Raw genomic sequence first — 17,287 nt, 5'->3', positions numbered from 1 at the left:
GGGTATTTAAGCCTCCATGGTACTATTAAAGAGGGGCTTTTGTACCAGCGATTGGAGGTCTGTGTGTCGGTCTGTCTCTGCGTGTGTTTCCTCAACCTCCAGCCCCTTGCCCGAAGCTCGCGAACTGGGTTCTAGCGCACAGAGCGCAGAAGGGAGGCGCAGTGCACGGCATTTAGGAGCTCAGCATTAATTCACAGAAACATGACAAAGCAAACACCAGAAGTCAGGGTTGCAAGGCACAGGTGGCCAGCCTTGGGCTCCTCCTCTGTCCAGTGGGAGCTGTCACGTACTCTGTGATGCCCACTGTGCTCCCCAGTAGCAAAGAGTCAGATAAGGAGGGTGACCTCATTTGGTATTTATTGACAATCAGCCAGCAGGACACAAATGGGCTGGGGAGATGCCAGGAGAATGGTGGGCACAGGGGTCACTCACTATGCTGTATGAAAGTGCCCTGCTCTGCTGGGAAATGCAATGTCAGGACGGACGCCTGGTGGCCATGCCTGAATGCCATCTCTTGGGGACCCAGGACAGAGGCTTCCCTCATGTCAGGTGCCCTGTAGCATCAGGACATATGTCCTATGTGAACCATCTCTGAGTCTTGGGTGTCTCTGCCATTGGAAAGCACAGGGACAGGGGAGCAGGGTCCTGACTGTGGCCTGCATTCTTATTTCCATGGCTGGTGTTCCTCGGGCCTCCTGCCAGTCCATGGCATAAAGTCCACAGGGTGAAGGGTGGGGCTCTGCCTACCTACTCCCACCCAAACCTCTCACCTGTCCTTCACCAGCCTCCCGTCTCTATACCTGTCCCTAATCCACACTAAACAGACCTAAAACGATACGCGGCACCATGCAAGCCCCTCCCACCCCACCTTTCTGGCTCCCCCTCGCTGCTATTCCTCACTTCCTCTCACAACCTGTGAGAATCGCCATCTCCAGCCATTCTTGGTCTCTGCTCTGGCAGGCTGGCCCCCTCCCGGCTCCGGGACAGCTCTGACTCATAAGCCCTCCCTCCAGTCTGTTCTGCAATCCATCACATCCGCCAGCCCCCTAGGTTCCCACCTCTTCTGGGAAACTTGGCCTTAACACAGGAACCCACAGAGATATTTTACTGCCCAATTCATTTCCTAACTCTGTATTCAGGACCTTGGAACCCTCCAGGCTTCTCACTACCTGGAACCCCAGGTCTGAAGTCGGCTTGTATGGAAATGTGTCTTGTCAAAATGTCTGAACAAAGATAGCAAATATGTCCCCGCTGAACTTGGGAGAAAGGGAATTGGCTGGCTGGAGGCTTGGGAACAAGTCCTCTTGGCCATGTGACCTTGGACCAGCTCTTCCCTCCCTGGCTTCAACACATCCCTCTGCAAAGTGAAGGCTGAGCTGGACCATTGCAGCTTTGAATGGACTACGTGGTATGTGTGTGTGTCCATCTTGATAGAGGTCCCAGGACAGGCAGAGGCCACAAAGAGGGACTTATACTGGGGACTGGCATGGATGTAGTAACCTCCAACTGCCTTTCAGAATCCCAACAGGCATAGTTGTCCCCTGCGAGGCCCCCGCCAGCCCTCCTGTTTGGTGGTCCCCAGTGTCACATCATGGACTCTTCCTCCTCCTCTGCGATCTCACGGTCCACCTCAATGGCCGTATTCTCGAAGCTGGTGATGCCTCCATATTTGCGCATGTGCACCATCAGTGGCTTTGGTGATTGGCTCCCAGCCAGCGTGGCCACATACATTCCTGTCCGGTTCTCTTCCAGTGATGGGCCCCAGTCTATAGCAGGCCGACTGGCCTGCTGAAGCCGCTGTGGCAGAGCAATGACAATGGGCATTGAGTGTTTTCCATGACCGGGTACCCAAAAAAGACCTGCCTGCGCCCAGTGGGAATCTGCCCTGCCACTTCTGGACTGGTGGCATCAAGGAACCATCTGTAAACTCCACACTGGGACATTGTTAGGAGGATATAACTAATCGATGCTGGGAATAGCATGGCTTCCGAGGCTATGAGACAAGACGCATACATGCCCTGACAAGCATCTAAGGGTAGAGCCCACTTCAGCTCCTTTCTGCTGAAAGCCAAATCCAGACTTTCTGGGGGCTTTTATGGAAGAGGTGGAAGCCAGAATAGGAAGCAGGGCTGAGGTGACCTCCTTGGACACTTCTCAGAGTCCAGTGTCCAAGAAGGGGGGAACTGATGAAGCCTACAATCCTCTGCCCATCCTCCCAGAGGAAGACTGTGCCTTGAGAAAAAGAAGGGGGCCACTGACAACTGATGAAGCTCACGGGGTGCAGATTCTAAGGATACAGTCTGTGAAAGGCTCTTGGTCTAGCGCCAAGGTCACTGGCACTCAGATCATGGTGGCACTCATTGGGCTGTTAGAGCCAGCTCCTCACAAACTTGCCAATGTTTTCTCCTCTTTCTTGGAATGAAATCTGAATGTTTGCCATGATCTCTGAGACCTGCCCTGCCTACCTTCCTGTTCTGATTGGTTTTTGCCAACTTGACACAAACCAAATAAATCCTTTCCACCCCAACTTGCTTTTGGTCATGCTGTGGTGTGCATGTTGTGTGTGTGTGTTTAAGTTTACTTTTACTTTTAAATACATATATGTGCATGTATCTGTGTGTAGGTGTGTACATGTCAGTGCAGGTGTCTGGGGAGACCAGAAGAAAGTATCAGACCTTTTGGAGCTGGAGCTACAGACAGTTGTGAGTTACCTGATGTAGGAATTGAACTCGTGTCCTCTGCAAGAGCAAGTGAGTGCTCTTAACCACTGGGCCATCTCTCCAGCCCCGAGTTGTGGTGTTTTAAGGACAACAATAGAAAGCAAAGTAAGCTACTCTACAACCTTGGACCTGTCGCTCTCCTTCCATTAGCTGCTCCAGTCACATGGGCCTCTTTGCTGGCCTCAAACATGCCAGCTGTCCTTCCGTCATGCTTTTGTCTCTGCTGCCCGCTGCCGCTGCGGGAGTGCTCTCTTCTCCGTCACCTTGTCCATCTTGGCATCTCTCTCTGGCTCTGACTGCCCTAGCTAAAATAGCATCTTTTATCACTCTGTTTCTGTATTCTGCTTTTCAGTTTGTTCTTTTGAGAGGCGGCGCTTAGCCAGCACTACCAAGTCCTTAATACAGGGTCCCCGAGAGCAAGGATTTAGATGTGTCTGCACACATACAAAAAAGTCCAAGCCATGATTCCTTAGCGTCAGCTGTGGGGCTGTCCTGTACATGGGAGGGTGCTAACCACAATCGCAGCCTATAGTCCTTTCGGTTACCCTCCACAACCACAAACAATACCACTGGAAACTGCTCAGGGAAAAACCGCCCTCTATCGAAACTCCCGGTCTGGAATTGAGCACGAAGCACGCCCAAGCTCTGTGCTAGGTGTTGGCCCTTTTACTCTTTGTGGTACCTGTTTGGTTGGAAGCACCCAATAACAGGGTCAGTCACACTCCACCCTCTCTGCTCCCACAGATACCATCAGAAAGTTAAAGCTCAGAGAAGTCACTTAAGTTGCCCAAAGTCACACAGGTGGGAAGTGATGGCACTAGGATTTGAACCTGGATAGGCGCCATCCTGAACTTTTCTAATGCTCTGCTTCTCTGTTACTTAGTCTGGCTCCTTTTCTCCTCACAGCAGCCTTATCAGCAGCCATCCCTGTCCTTATGGAGGACAGACTAGAGGAATCTGGAGTAGGGCCATTAGCGCTGTTGGAACTCTGGTCATGGGAGGACTCCAGACTCATAATGACCAGGGTGCCCGGGGCTCAGAGACGGGCAGGATACCCTTGTGGTCATATAGCATATCTGCTGGTCCACCGTGGGTTGCTATCTGTCTCTTTCGAGCCCTGTTGGCTCCTGTGCCAATTACTCTCTTTAAAATAACCATTCTGTCCTAGTACCTATAAGCCCAGCAGGGATCCTGGACACAGAACAAGGGAGACAGCCTACTTTCTGGCGTCTTTCAATGTTGTTCACTGGCTCTGGTCTCCAAGTTCACGTCCTGACCCCTACACTATCATCAGTGGTCTTTGGATTCATTCTTCTTTTCAATCCCAGCACCACGGCCCCATGGGATATGAGGTTCAGATCATGATCCCAGTCCCAAGTGAATCTAGACCACATGGGCCTCTGCAGGCTACAAGAATCCCACCAGGCTCTGGATAAGATGTCGGCACAGGTGGTTTTATAACACCGAGGGCTCGGCCGCAGGGCCGGAAGACTGTAGGTAGGCAGGAAAGGCAGACTCACCTCCCAGAGTGAGCCCTCCTCTCGAAGCACAGCCACCAGCATGCCAGCTGGGATCATGAGGCAGGAGAGCAGGCCCATCAGGATCCCTAGCAGTTCAGCCCAGGCAGGGAAGCGATAGCTGCCGTACTCCGACGGCTGGTACTTGACGATGCTGTACACCAGCAAGGCCTGCAGAGTGGAGACTCCGGCATCACTGGTCCTCAATGGGACCCAGAGTACAGCATGGCCTGGGTCTGGGTCTGGACACCTTAAGGCCTGAGAGAGCCTAACTGGGACTTACCCATGGTTCTAAGCTGTACCAGAACCGAAGATGGTCCATCTCTGGGTCCTTTGCCAGACCTGGGCTATTGGCCAGCTCCAAAGCTGACTCAATATGAAAGTTTGTGACAGCCCAGGTCAGACATATCCTAAATTCTGAGACAGCCTCTCTCTCAGCTGCTCCCATCCTATGACTGAGACCCCCTCCCAAGGTCCTAGGAATTAGCAAAGTCCCATCCACTTGCCAGAATAGCTCAGCTCAGAAAACTAGATCCTTATGCTTACTGGTAGAGGCTCCCTCAGAGCAGGGGCAAGCCAGCTGGATTAAGTGCAAAGGGACCTGCCCTTGACCTTGGGGCCCCAGCCAACCACTTTCCCTCCCACCCCTGGTTACCAGGAGTGTGGCTGGGGACAGAAACAGCCAGCAAGCCCTGAAGTAGAGGCCTGGCTTGAACCCCAGCATCATGTGAATGTCTCGGCAGAACCTCTGGATGCCTGCACAGGGGAGGAGAAGGAGTGTGCTCATGATGGGTCCCACTGGTACCTGGGACCCCCTCCTCCACACCTGTTTCCCTGCCTGACCGCTAGCACAGGGCCCACACCCTGTTCTCTCAGAGGCGTGTCAGCCTGCCTCCCCTGGCCCTTCTCACCATATACCCGGGTGACGGCGAGGCACGTGGTGATCACCACCACCATGAGTCCGAAGCTGGCGCTGTAGTCATCCAGAAGGACCAGCCAGTACATGCCCCCCTAGAACACAAAGCACAGCACTGGGCCTCCAGCCTCGGTCTCCTTCTCTGCTATCTCCTTCCGGTAGCCTATCTCCTTCCGGTAGGAGGCGAGTGGGAAGCAGCTAGAGCACCGGATCTCCTAACAGAACCCATTTATGGATGAGGAGAAAGGGGGTTCAGAGAGGGAAATTCACTTGTCTGGAGTCACTCAGCACGTGCACGGTTGAGGTTTAAAGCAGGGCAGAACTCTGGAGTAACTACTGCAGCAAGCACTGCCCTGCCCAGCTCCCCGAGCTTGTGTGCCCCCTGCAGGTCACTCACATCGGTGGTGAGGATCAGCCCCATCAGGTACATGGCTACGCAGATGAGGCCCGAGAACACCGCCTTCTTGGGCCGCAGGTAGTATGGGAATTCATCCGTCACTGCGGTCACTATGGTCTCTAGAAAGGCAAACTGCAAAGGGTATTGAGGTTAGCGTTCTACCCACACACATATCGGCGTCCACTCCCTTGGGCGAGGCTCACCTGGCTATCCAGGCCAAGAGTCAGAAGCATGAAGAAGAAGAGGAAGGACCAGAAAGGTGACAGGGGCAGCATTGTCATGGCCTGTGGGTAGACAACAAAGGCCAGGCCAGGGCCTGGGCCCAGGACGTACAGGGTCAGCAGCCTGAAGGACACAGTATTCTCCACTACACATCCAAATACATAGGGAGGCTTGTGTCCGTGTGGAACTTCTCTCACCTATCACACCCGAGTCCAGAGAAAGACACTGACTGAACATTAACATTCACACCTCGTTTCCAGGAGTCAGGCTGGCACACTACAGGTGCCCAGCGCGTGGGACCCTCGAATACAAATTAGCAGCCACGCACAAACACACGCAGAAATCAAATGTAGCCCCTAATCAGAACCCAGGTCTGCACACACTCCTTTGTACAGAGAATCCCACCAGCACACATACTTACACTCATCCACTGACACAAGACACGCGGATTTCACAGACCACTGGCACCTTAGGTTCACTTCCACACATGCATCTCAACCCAGGATGGGACCTGTTTGCCCTTCCACACATGCATCTCAACCCGGGACGTGACTTGTGTGGGCAAACAAGACCCGAAAGATAAGACAGCCTCATACAGAAACTCTCTCATCTCTAACAGATTGTTTCGTACTCTTGCATAGCCATGGATCTACACACGGATGCTCCCACACATGTGCGTGCATGCGCGCACTTCCACACACGTGCGTGTGCGTGAACACAGCTATTCCCTATCTTGCCAGTCTGTGTAAATAGCATGCCCTGTGGCCCAGTCACCAGTCACCCAACCAAACCCTCAAATGCCACCCCCACCTACCTGCTTTGGCCACTTGGTCCACCGGCACACCCAGCTCCTGAGACATGTAGCCCAGCACCGAGAAGATAGCGAAGCCAGCCAGGATACTGGTGATGGCATTGCCCAGAGTAACAATGAACGTGTCTCTGCCGGGAGAGTCCAAACCCAAGCCAGGGTGAGCCGGCCACAACCTCAACCCAAGAGAGCCTCCTGGGCAACTGTCCTCCTGAGTTTGGCCCCTGGCACTGGGAAGCTTGCAGGCACTGACCTGTAGATGTTCTGGTGGAATGTGTTGTAGGAGGCAAAGGTGAGGAGACCCCCAAAACCCACTCCCAGGGAGTAAAAGATCTGAAGAGCAGCTTCAATCCACACCTGTGCCAAGGAAAGAGGGACAGGGAAGGCAGGGAGGGCCCAGGAGAAGAGGAGGAGGGTGAGGATGAGAGATAGGTTCAGGAATGAGGAATAGCCAGGGTCACAAGTGAGGGCCAGGAGCAGATTCAGCCCCAGCACTTACGATGCAGGACATGGGCAAGTCCTTCCCCTTTTCTGGGACTCAGTTTACCACCCAGGGTCTAGCAGACAGTCTCTAAGCCTGGCCCAGTCTTGAGGGAAGGTGTGACTAATGTAGAGTTGGCAGCAGACTGGAGCTGAACACAGGCCAATGTAACCACTTTACTCCCTACTTGGAGTCAGAGGGATCTGAACTGGGACCCATCTTTACCAGTTTTTAACTGTACATCCTGGACAAGCCCTGTTAACCTCTCTGTGCTCCCTCGTCTGTGGTGAAGGACCTAGAATAGTGCCTGCCTTGTGGGGAGGCACAGTGAGGGTTAAATCACTATGAAAGTAGAGCAATCTCAGGTACAGTCAACGGTCAACAGTGTCAGCTGTTGAACCATGCTGTGGTCATCACTGGTACGAAGTCCCCACCTGGGCTTTGGAGCCAGACAGATCTGAATGGAGCCCCAGCTATGAGACCTTATGCCCATCACTAATTCTTGTAAGCGCCTCTCTCTCTCTCTCTCTCTCTCTCTCTCTCTCTCTCTCTCTCTCTCTCTCTCTCTCTCTCTCTCTCTCTCTCTGTATGTGACTGCTTCATAGGATTTTAAAGAATAAACATTGATACACAGGAAGGGCTGGTAAATTGCTACTGCTGGAATTTGGACTCAGTTTACCATGGAGTGTTTCCACCCCTGCCCCCCTCTCCTTTCAGGCTCCCCGCTCACCTTGGAAGACAATAGGTGGTGGAACTGGGGGGTGAGATAGAACTGGATGCCCTTCCAGGCCCCGGGAAGGGTCACTCCTCGCACTAACAGCATGAGCAGGATGAGGTAGGGAAAGGTGGCCGTGAAATACACCACCTGGAAGAGGGCAGGTGGGAGTGGCAGAGGACTCTGTACAGCTCTGCCTGACCCAGACTTCATCCCGGACACCCACCTTTTCAACTTTTGGTGGTTCTGAACCAGGAACAGCCACCATTCTGGTCCTGCTCCCTCCATCAGCAGCCCAGTGTTGCTACCCTGCTTCCAAGGCCCCCCAGTTCCATTTCTACTACTTCCCCTGATACAGGCTAGCACCACTGGTGGTGAGTCTCCTCCTCCTGTGCCTAGCTGGTACCCCTGTAAGCCATCGGACACCCCCAACTTCTTGAACATCTAATCGGTCACCTCTCTATCTCATCTTCTGCCTTGATGGTGACCGTGGTGGCCCCTCCTGGCTAACACTTTCTACCCTATATTGTATAGTGACGTCCTCTTGCTTAGCCAAGGTCATTTATGGGCTTTGACAAAGAGCCTATTGCCCTTCTCTCTGCCCACCACCTGCAGTGCCTACTGATTAGATCTAGTTTGTCTTCACCTGCTAACAGTAGTCCAACTTTCCCTACAAGGGATTCACTTCGTGTCCAGCAGCAGGGTGGGCTCATGAACAGGCCAAGTCAAACAGATAATCCTTTCCTGCCACAAAGGGGTGGGTGGGTAAGTTGTGGTAAGCCTGCCTTACCCAATAAGGTAAGTTCTACAAGATCTGCAGACTGGAGAAGCAGGTGGAGGAAGCCAGTGTGGAGGAAGGCTTCAGTGAGAGAAAGATCAGAGGAGCAGAGTGTGGTAACAGCCATGGAACCCCAGACCTACCCATGCCAAAGTTGTCTCCCACCTGGGGGGGGGTGCTTTCCAGTTAGTGTAACATCTGGGTACAGATCACCTGCTGCTCCAAGAGGTCTGATCTATATACCCATCCCATAAGCATTCCACACACCCTCACTGAATCTGCAAATTGCCAAGCTCTGAGTAAGGACGCCAACTTGAATAATCTATGGGTATTGCCCAAAGCAGGTACCCAGCCTAGAGAAGCAGGGAGGCCCAGGGTCCCTAGTAACCTCCATGCCCTCTGAGCAGAGCCCTCCCCAGGTACTCTCTTCCCTCACCAGGTGAATTCTATCACCTTCTCAACCTTGGCCATCATCCTACCTCCTCTCCAGCCCCTGAATTTTGGCCCCCAGCCTCCCAAGCCTCACCTTGCCCGAGGACTTCACCCCTTTGAGGATACAGAGGAACACGATGACCCAGGCCAGCAGCAGGCAGAGGCACAGGTTCCAGCGAATCTCCCCAGGTTGCCCGATGCCCTGGCTGCCCTGAATGTGCAGGACATAGCGACTGTGGGAGACAACAATCCGAGAGTCCTCTGGTCACCCTGCCACAGTCCATAGGTATGTGGGGGGAGTCATGTCCAGTAGCTCCCCCCCCCATGTGATGCTTTGGAAATCCCTCTCATTTTTCTCAGACTGGCTGAGCCCAGCTTGCCTCTAGCTCTCCCCACCTCCTTTGGGGCGCAAACAGCAGGTGTAGGCTTGATGGACCTGGTATTTGCACACGTATAGACAAGGGGGAACCCTTGTGAGTGATCATGCGCAGGGGAAGAGGGGACTAGTCACCCAGGGTCTGGGCTCCTCTAGAACATCCTGAAACAAGACCTGAGAGTCGGGAATCCTTAGTATCACCCTTGCCGCTACTGAGCAAGCTCCTGGCCCTTGTTTTTCAGCTGGGATAGGCTAATGAGCCCCAACGTCTTCCCGAAGACAACATTCCGGGGCTCATGAGAGCCTGGCACTGGAATGATAGCTTCATCCACGTTGCCTTGTTTAAACCACCCAGGCAACCTTCATCTCACCTCTGCTCTTACACTAATCTGAGATGGTTCTAACTCCATAGGGCCCAGGCTCTATGGTAAGTGTTTTACCAAATGACATAGTAGTGAATTCAACAGATGCTCATTCAAAGAACGGATACATGAGAGAGTGACTTAAATGGACAAAGGTCCGATGAAGCCGGTGTGGTTACCATCCCCACTGCGACCGTGGAAGAAACTGAGACTCTAACATGTCACTTTTGATAATAAACGTCACTCTCATTAATAAACGGGCACCTACTAAACCCCGCTCCCTGGAGCTAGACCACAGTTCTCATGCAGTCTTTCCCGCACAGTCACCTTCTGAATTAGTCACCGCAGTTGTCCTGTTCTGAAAGTAGCTGGCCAGGAAAGGAGCCTCCACGGGCCGGCACAGCATCCCCTCCTCCTGCCCACCCTCAGGTACGGGCTACCCCAGTCCCACCGACCTCCAGTACTCCTCGCTGGGGCTGACGGTACTGCTGAGGTTAAGGGGCAGCACCCCATTGCCATCCCTGGGGCCTCTGTGCTCCAGGCAGCGCTCTGTGTTCCACCAGTTGCCACAGTGCTCCCAGGGCAGGTTGCTGGTGAGGGAGGCGAAGAGGTAGAAGAGGACATAGGCGATGATCATGTTGTAGTAGATGGCCACCAGGCCTACGATGAGCAGCATGGCCGCACCTGCACCTGGAGCAGGGGAGGGACAGCGTCACCTCCCTGCTAGAGCCTGAGAGGAGGGCAACTTCTCCCCCAGGGTTCCTGCTGGCTCGACAAAGCCAGGAATCACTGCGGCCTTACCTTTGAAGAGGGGGCTGATTTTCCAGACAGCCAGGGGTCCCAGGCTGGAGAACTGGCCCAGGGAGAGCTCAAGAAAGAAGAGGGGGATGCCGCAGATGGCCAACATGAGGAAGTAGGGAACAAGGAAGGCTCCTGCAGAGAGGAAGCAGATGGGGGTGGGAGTCAGGTGAACTCCCCCCAAGGCCCTACCGCTGTCCCTTGACAGCAGCCACCTACCATCCACCTGTGGGGATGGAGCACATCTCCCAAGAGTCACTGAGGCCGGGGGAGCTAGTGGGTATTTGCACATTCCTGTAGCAAGAGGACCCAGGAGTGGCTGGGCACAGAGCAGACACTCCAGAAGCACCTGCTGAGTGAGTGAATTCGTGAAGAGTGGATAAATGAGTTATCTTGCCAAGAGCGCCAGCTCTGCACCTCCAGAATCTGCTCCAGTCATCCCTTCCTCATGAATGCTGCCTCAGACGTGCTGGCTGACACCTGAGATTTCATGGGCCCTGCAGTTTCCTGGGCCTGGCATCCTTCCCCCTCTCTTCGCACATAGACAGCCACCTCCTTCAGACAGCTGCCTACTACCAGCTGGCTCTGGAAGGGCTGGAGTCGCACAGCTAGCCCTCTGCCCTCCCTCCTGAAGAGATGTGGGTAGATATCCAAGTCACGCCCCTCACTTTCCTTGCAATCCTGTATATGGATTCATTCAGGCGATCGTTTTTTTTGTTGCTTTTGTTTTTGAGACAGGGTTTCTCTGTAGCTTTGGAGCCTGTCCTGGAACTCGTTCTGTAGACCAGGCTGGCCTGGAACTCACAGATCTGCCTGCCTCTACCTCCCTGAGTGCTGGGATTAAAGGCATGCGCCGCCGCCACCACCACCCGGTCAATTCAGGTGATCTTCTAAGAGGTTCTGGATGGCTAAACCCTCCAGAGCAGAGTCATCCCGGAAGTGCCTATGTCTTTGTTCCCTACCCCAACTTCATGGATGAGGGCTGCTTGTCTGAGGAAAAAGTGAGATCAACATACAGATAGGGAAGCAGGGAGTGGGGGAGGGGAGAGTCCTGGGGTTCTGGAGGCCTGTGGTGGGCTCACAATTTTGCTTGCTCTAATGTTACCTGGATTTCTCTTTGCCAACACACACTTCTTAACAAGTTTGGGAGAGGGATTTGGAGCTATAGTCAAAGCACATAGCCCTGGAGAAGGCAGTTGGAAGGCTGAATCTGCATCATGTGGCCTTGAACAAACAACTTGGCCTCTCCAGACCCCAATCACCTCAGCATTTCCAAGGTGCCTACCTAGAAGGGTTGTTATCAGGGCACGAGACAGGCACCAAGCCCAGGATCTAGCCCTAGCCATTGTTGATGAGGCTTAGAATGTAAACCTGATGGAGAATCAAGGACAAAGGGAATCACTTGTAAAATAGCATAGATCTTGCGTCTGCAATCTGAATGGAAAGAACCAGGAGAGGGGACATTGAAGATTCTAGAGCGGAAATGGTGGGTGGGGCAGGGCCTTGGAGGAGGTGTGGGAGGGGACAGAAGACAATGCAAAGCGTATGAGTAGTGACTGTGGATACTACACTTTACACTGTAAGCTAGTGGGCAGCTCCTCCTGCTCAACAAAGAGCCTGGGAAGCATAAGGCCTCAGGGAGGAAACCTGGGTATAATTCTGGGGATGGCAAGGCAGGAGGAGGGGCTTGGTGATGAAAAGAGACAGGCAGAGTAAGCTCCTTCCTCCTAAGTTTACTTCAAAGGTCACCGTATAGCTCCCCCAACACACCAAGTCTTGGTATGTCACCCCAGCTTCTCCCAAGAGGTCCCCAGACTCATACCGCCTCCATTGGTGTAGGCTCGGTAGGGAAACCGCCAGACATTTCCCAAGCCCACGCAGTAGCCGATACAAGACAGCAAGAAGTCCAGCTTGCCCGTCCAGTTGCCCCTGTCTGCTGCAAAGTCCACATCCAAGTCCACATCACCCTGGTCACTGGGAGTCATCAGCAGGTCTGGGGTGACAGGCTGCCGGGAAAAGGGAACAAAACAAAGAGGGAGGTGGATGAGGCCAGAGTGGAGCTGGGAACCCAAGCCAAGACCGTGGAACTGAACAGGGCTGAGTGGGAGATGGTCTATCAGTTCAGATAATCAAGCGGTTTCACCTGGTTGTAAGAGGCTCTAGTTTGGAGATCTTGAGGGACCGGCAGGGTAGCTCAGGCCTTAGGAAACTGTCTGGCTTCATCTTGGCCAGCAGAAACAGGCCAAGGATGATCCGATTTTAATACCATGGCCAATGATGACCTTTGTGACAGTCATCGTGTGTTAGTGATCACAGCACTAAACTTTCTACTCATGTCACCTGAGCCAACTACTCACCCACACTGCATTCCGAGCATGAGGAAAGCCGAGGCTCCGGGAGGGGTCATGACCTACCTGAGGCTTTTGCCGGCTTGGCTGTTAAGAGAGCTACGTCTGGCACCCAGCACTCATGAGGCTAATGGCCCGGTCTTTACCCGCTTGGAGGTTATCTCCATCCGGATACTGGGGCACCCAAAGGCAGGTGGGCAGACTGCAAGGTGTTCGGGAAAAGAGGCTCCAGGGGTGACAGAGAGAAGAAACCAGGGTACCCTTCGTAGGAGAGGCAAAGAACTTGACTGAATGTGGGCTCCCTGAGGAAGGCATCCGAATTCTGTCTTGTGTCTCAGAGAGCCTAGCAGGGACTGTGGGTTTCGCCTGCACTCAGAAAGAAACCTCTTATGCTCTGTCTCAGAGAGTCAGAGTCCAACTGTCATTAATGGAGAGGAAAATGCAGACGAGAATGAGGTCAAGTGTCCTGACTGGTTCCTTCCAGGATCCACTGTGGTTGGCGTGGCCCCCTAGGTACTCTCCCTGTGGCTGGGGCTAAGAGGCCGAGGTCAGCTCCAGACGCTTGGGATCTTGGCCCCAAAGAATGCAAGCTGGCTTGTTTGTGAGTTATTCTGGCTTTAGTACCTGAAGGAGGCTCCGAGGTACCGGGAGAACCATCTGAAATTCAGAGAGCAACTCCCAGGAAGGAACATGGGAGGGGGTCAGAAGATGGCAGCCCACATTGCCTCTTCGCTTTTGAAACTCCCTAGTGCCCAGGAGAATGGAAATACAAAGCAGACCAATCGGTAAATATCCAGCCATGGTATGTACCACAGGAGAAAAGCACATGCTCTCAGCTTCCTATCCTGGGAACCAGGGCACCGATTCTGGCCCCTGGTCTATGCTAATACACTGTGTGACAGTAGTCTTTTGAGCCTCAGTTTCCCCATCTAGACAATGTGGAGATTGGGGAGATCATTGTTTCCAGAAACATATCCTTTGAGATGCTCATAGGCATTCTGTGGAAGAATTCTCCAGTCAAAAGCTGGGTTGACACAATTTTAAATGTTTCTCTTCGCTTGTAAGACCGGACAGCTTATTTAGTGAGCCAGGCCATTCCAAATAGGGACTAGAATGCAGTGTTCCTAATTTCTGTTTAAGAAAAGGGTCTCAAGTGCTGGTACCTTCAGATACGTGAGTCTAGGCAGTGTCAGGGAGCCAAGGTCTTCGCTAGAGGCTCACAATGACTGGGGGCCAGGTAAGAGCCTCCCCAGGGACTCAGCCAAACCAGACTAGATGAGTTTTCTTCCTAAAGACTTTCCACCCAAAATAGGTAGTGACAGAGACGTCACCGGGCACTGGCCACATGAGCATTACTGATGAAAGGGGAGCCAGGGTGTGGCTCAGTGGTGAGCATCTGTCCTCATATTCCAGGCCTGGCTTTCATCCCTGGAAGGAGAATAGAGGTGAACGAAGTATCACACAGCTGGGGATGTCTGCTGTAGTCTCAGGCTGGACAGTGGATCCTGCAGCCGCACTGAAATTGAGGTGACTCAGTGACAGTGGTGTGACCATGGCAGCAAGTGTGTTTGTGGTTAGGCAACAGTGTCAGGGACAGCCTGGCATGATTGTGGATGACGGTGACAGACAAAATGAAAAAGGTGCTTTAAAACTAAGATCCGTAAATGCTGGAGTGGCGGTTTTCCGCTGTGGCCTAGGACAGGCTGTGGTGAGGGTGACAGCAACTCCCAGGCTTAGCTGAGCTCCTCCCTCCCCACTCTCCCCTGCTCTCCCGCTGCCTCTCTAGTTGTGAGAATCAGCCTTTGGGGACCCTCAGGCTTGTACAGGAAGCCTAAGAGCGAGGTGGTGTCAGCCAGCTACCCTTGTCACTAGGGTGCAAGGTAGGCCTGTCACCCACAGACATGCTGCCCCTGTCAGGCGGGCTGACAGGAGGTCCCAGTAACGAGGCTCTTCTGATCCCCTCAGAGACGCTGCCCTTTCCACACTCATAGAGCAGTCCGATCCGTTTCCATGGCGACGAGAGTTCTAAGAGCAGAAGGCTGCCAACTGGTCCCCCACCTCCCCCAATCAGAAGGAAGCTTTCTCCTATTCTAGGGCCAGGGGATAGGGGGTCCCCCAAAGCTGAGCCAATCAGGAACCTACATGACGCCCTAGCCTCACCATCAGGTGAATCCCAGGAGGCTTTGGGGATGTTCCAGGAGCTGCAGACAGCAACCAAGTAAATGGGGCAGGGCCAGAACCTACCTGGCTGGCTTTTCTTTTCCACCTGGTTGGGAGCTCCCGCTCCCCACTCTGGATCATTCAGGAAAACACTTCTGAGCATGCACCTGCACCCCCCCTTTTAGGAACCAACAGATATGGGTCCCCACTCTCAGACATCAGAAGGGGGCTAGGGGAGGGAGTACTGCCAAGCCTAGGGGGTGGGGGATCTTCTCCGTCTTGGAAAGACAAAAGGCATTGGGGAATCCCACTTTGCAGCAGAAAACAGAGCTTCAGAAAGGAAAGGGAGGGGCCCAAGGTCAAACGGCAAGTCAAGGGCAGAGCTCTCCTAAGACCAGATCCCCACCCCAGCCCAGCCAGCTGCTACTCTGCTGACCCTTGGCATTGCTCACAAATGCCCTCTTCTCTCTGAGTCATGGGGGGGGGGCGTCAGCTCTGTTCTGCTTGTTCTAGGTAGCTTCTACTTCCAGGTAAGTCGTGAAGCACTTCCTTCTGTGCCTCAGCTGCCCCATCTATAAAATGGGCTAGTGGAGTCTAGTGCATGGCTCAAGGAGAAGAGGCTGGAGAAGCTCCTATGGGGCACCCAGCAAGAGCTTCCTACCGCATGCTATCACGCGTGGCTGTGACAGAGAGGGGAAGAGGTTCTAGTGGGAAGGAAGAGCAAAGAAGAGAAAGAAAACCCTCGGGGGAATGGGGACAAGACCCAATATGATCCAAGAGACCACAAACGGCTTTAAGAAATGACTCCTGTCAGCCAATAGAAAAGACCCAACTATCCCAGCGTTTCCAGGCCTGGGAGCATAAGGACAGAAATCGTGAATGAAGGCGTGTGTGTGTGTGTGTGTGTGTGTGTGTGTTGTGATAACAGCAGCCAGCCCTGGTGAAGTCTTTTCCATTGTAGTGGCCCCTTCCTGTTTATAGCATCTCCACATCTCACACAACCCAGTGGGTGAGGGGTTGTTTTCTCCACACGGGAGATGACTGGCTGGAGAATGAACCTGACCCGTTACCACCTAGTGGCAGCTTCCGAAGCAGTACTAAGAGTTCTCTTACCCTGTCTAGGGCTGACACTTTAAAGCTAGTCGCTGGAAAACTTACCTCAGTAATACCCCTCCCCCCACAAACAACTGTGAGGTCCAGCATGGAAGGTAGAGAGATCGAGGTCTGCCTGATATCTCTATCCGTACCCTACCTCCTATTTTTAGATACCCAGATCCCGATCACGAACTGCCTGGGGTCCGCAGGGGAGAGGTCGGCTCAGCAGGAAAGGGAAAGCTGCAGTGAAAACGGACAAGGGAGACAGCAGAGGGACCCGGCCCGAGTCCTTAGGATTAAACGGACAGAGGCCCTTGGGTCTATACAGCGTGTCCAGGAGAGGCCAGGGCGTGATACTACCTCAGAAGAGCTCTGTAGCGCCTAACGCCCCCACCTTGTCAGGCCCTGGTAGAACAGGTGGTGAACTGGAAGAGGGGGCGGTATCTGACCCCAGTCATCCATCCGAGCCCCCTGGGGCTGCAGACACCTGTTTGCAGAGGGAGCGCAGCGAATCTGGACCCTAGCTCTACACCGCGACCCACCAGGGGAGATCGTGACCCCGCCCCTCCCGGTAATCCATCTTGGGAGGAGGTTCTCTAGCCTTGCGGGGTGGGGTAGGGGGGGGACATCTCTTTGGCCCGTCGATCCTCCCAGCCTCAGGTAGGTGCGCTCCGCCCTCGTGCCCTACCTTGCGGAGGTGAGCTCCCTGGAGCTTCTTCATCTTGGAGAACTGGCGCTGGTGCTTGCTGGAGAGCAGAGAGCGAGCGAGGCGGGCGGAGCGCTGGTCCTACAGCTGCGCCTTTGCCCCCCGTGGCTCCCGCGCACCGGCTGAGGAGGGCGCAGGCGCTGCCGTGAGGCCGCTGCGGGCGTGGGGCGCTGCGAACGTCCTGACTCTCTCTCTCTCTCTCTCTCTTTGCTCAGCGCCCTACGCCGGAGAGACACCCAGACAGATCCGATGACGGACAGACGGCGGCGGGGGGATGCGCGCGCCCCCGCACGCAGAGATGCGGATTGGAGCGGCCGGAGCGGGTGGGGAGGGGGGGTGCGTGACAGAAACCATCGGCAGCGGCTACGGTCTCCTGCGTGACCTTGGGCAAGTGACTGCCTTCTTTGGGTCTCCCTTTCATTAGATGGGCGAACAGAGACGCAGGCAGAGTGCTCC

General features: G+C 54.0%; 1 protein-coding gene across 1 annotated transcript; it reads right to left on the bottom strand.

Moving 5' to 3' along the window:
- Positions 1 to 901: 901 nt before the first annotated feature.
- Slc6a7 (solute carrier family 6 member 7) lies at positions 902 to 16,973 on the bottom strand. Its single transcript, XM_050157979.1, has 14 exons — positions 16,814 to 16,973; positions 12,345 to 12,528; positions 10,526 to 10,657; positions 10,180 to 10,414; positions 9,081 to 9,219; positions 7,792 to 7,926; positions 6,834 to 6,937; positions 6,587 to 6,711; positions 5,754 to 5,866; positions 5,551 to 5,682; positions 5,149 to 5,248; positions 4,893 to 4,993; positions 4,241 to 4,408; positions 902 to 1,797 (listed from the first exon to the last, which is right to left on the bottom strand). Exons 1-14 carry the CDS (start codon positions 16,844 to 16,846, stop codon positions 1,585 to 1,587), a joined length of 1,914 nt encoding a protein of 637 aa, XP_050013936.1. The 5' UTR covers positions 16,847 to 16,973; the 3' UTR covers positions 902 to 1,584.
- Positions 16,974 to 17,287: the final 314 nt, after the last annotated feature.

The sequence above is a fragment of the Alexandromys fortis genome, unplaced genomic scaffold (genome assembly GCF_014885135.2).
Source record: "Alexandromys fortis isolate MF-2015 unplaced genomic scaffold, M_Fortis_MF-2015_v1.1 scaffold_94, whole genome shotgun sequence".
In the NCBI taxonomy this organism is placed as follows: Eukaryota; Metazoa; Chordata; class Mammalia; order Rodentia; family Cricetidae; genus Alexandromys; species Alexandromys fortis.
This window is presented reverse-complemented; position numbering and strand designations above follow the sequence as displayed.

Bases quoted from the DNA above. Each gene is read 5' to 3' on its own strand.
- Slc6a7 (XM_050157979.1), bottom strand. From the start codon at position 16,846: ATGAAGAAGCTCCAGGGAGCTCACCTCCGCAAG. The intron at 9,220-10,179 runs GTCGGTGGGACT...TGTCTCCCACAG, and splicing joins CCCAGCGAGGAGTACTGGAG to TCGCTATGTCCTGCACATTC. The intron at 5,683-5,753 runs GTGAGCCTCGCC...TACCCTTTGCAG, and splicing joins CTCTTGGCCTGGATAGCCAG to TTTGCCTTTCTAGAGACCAT.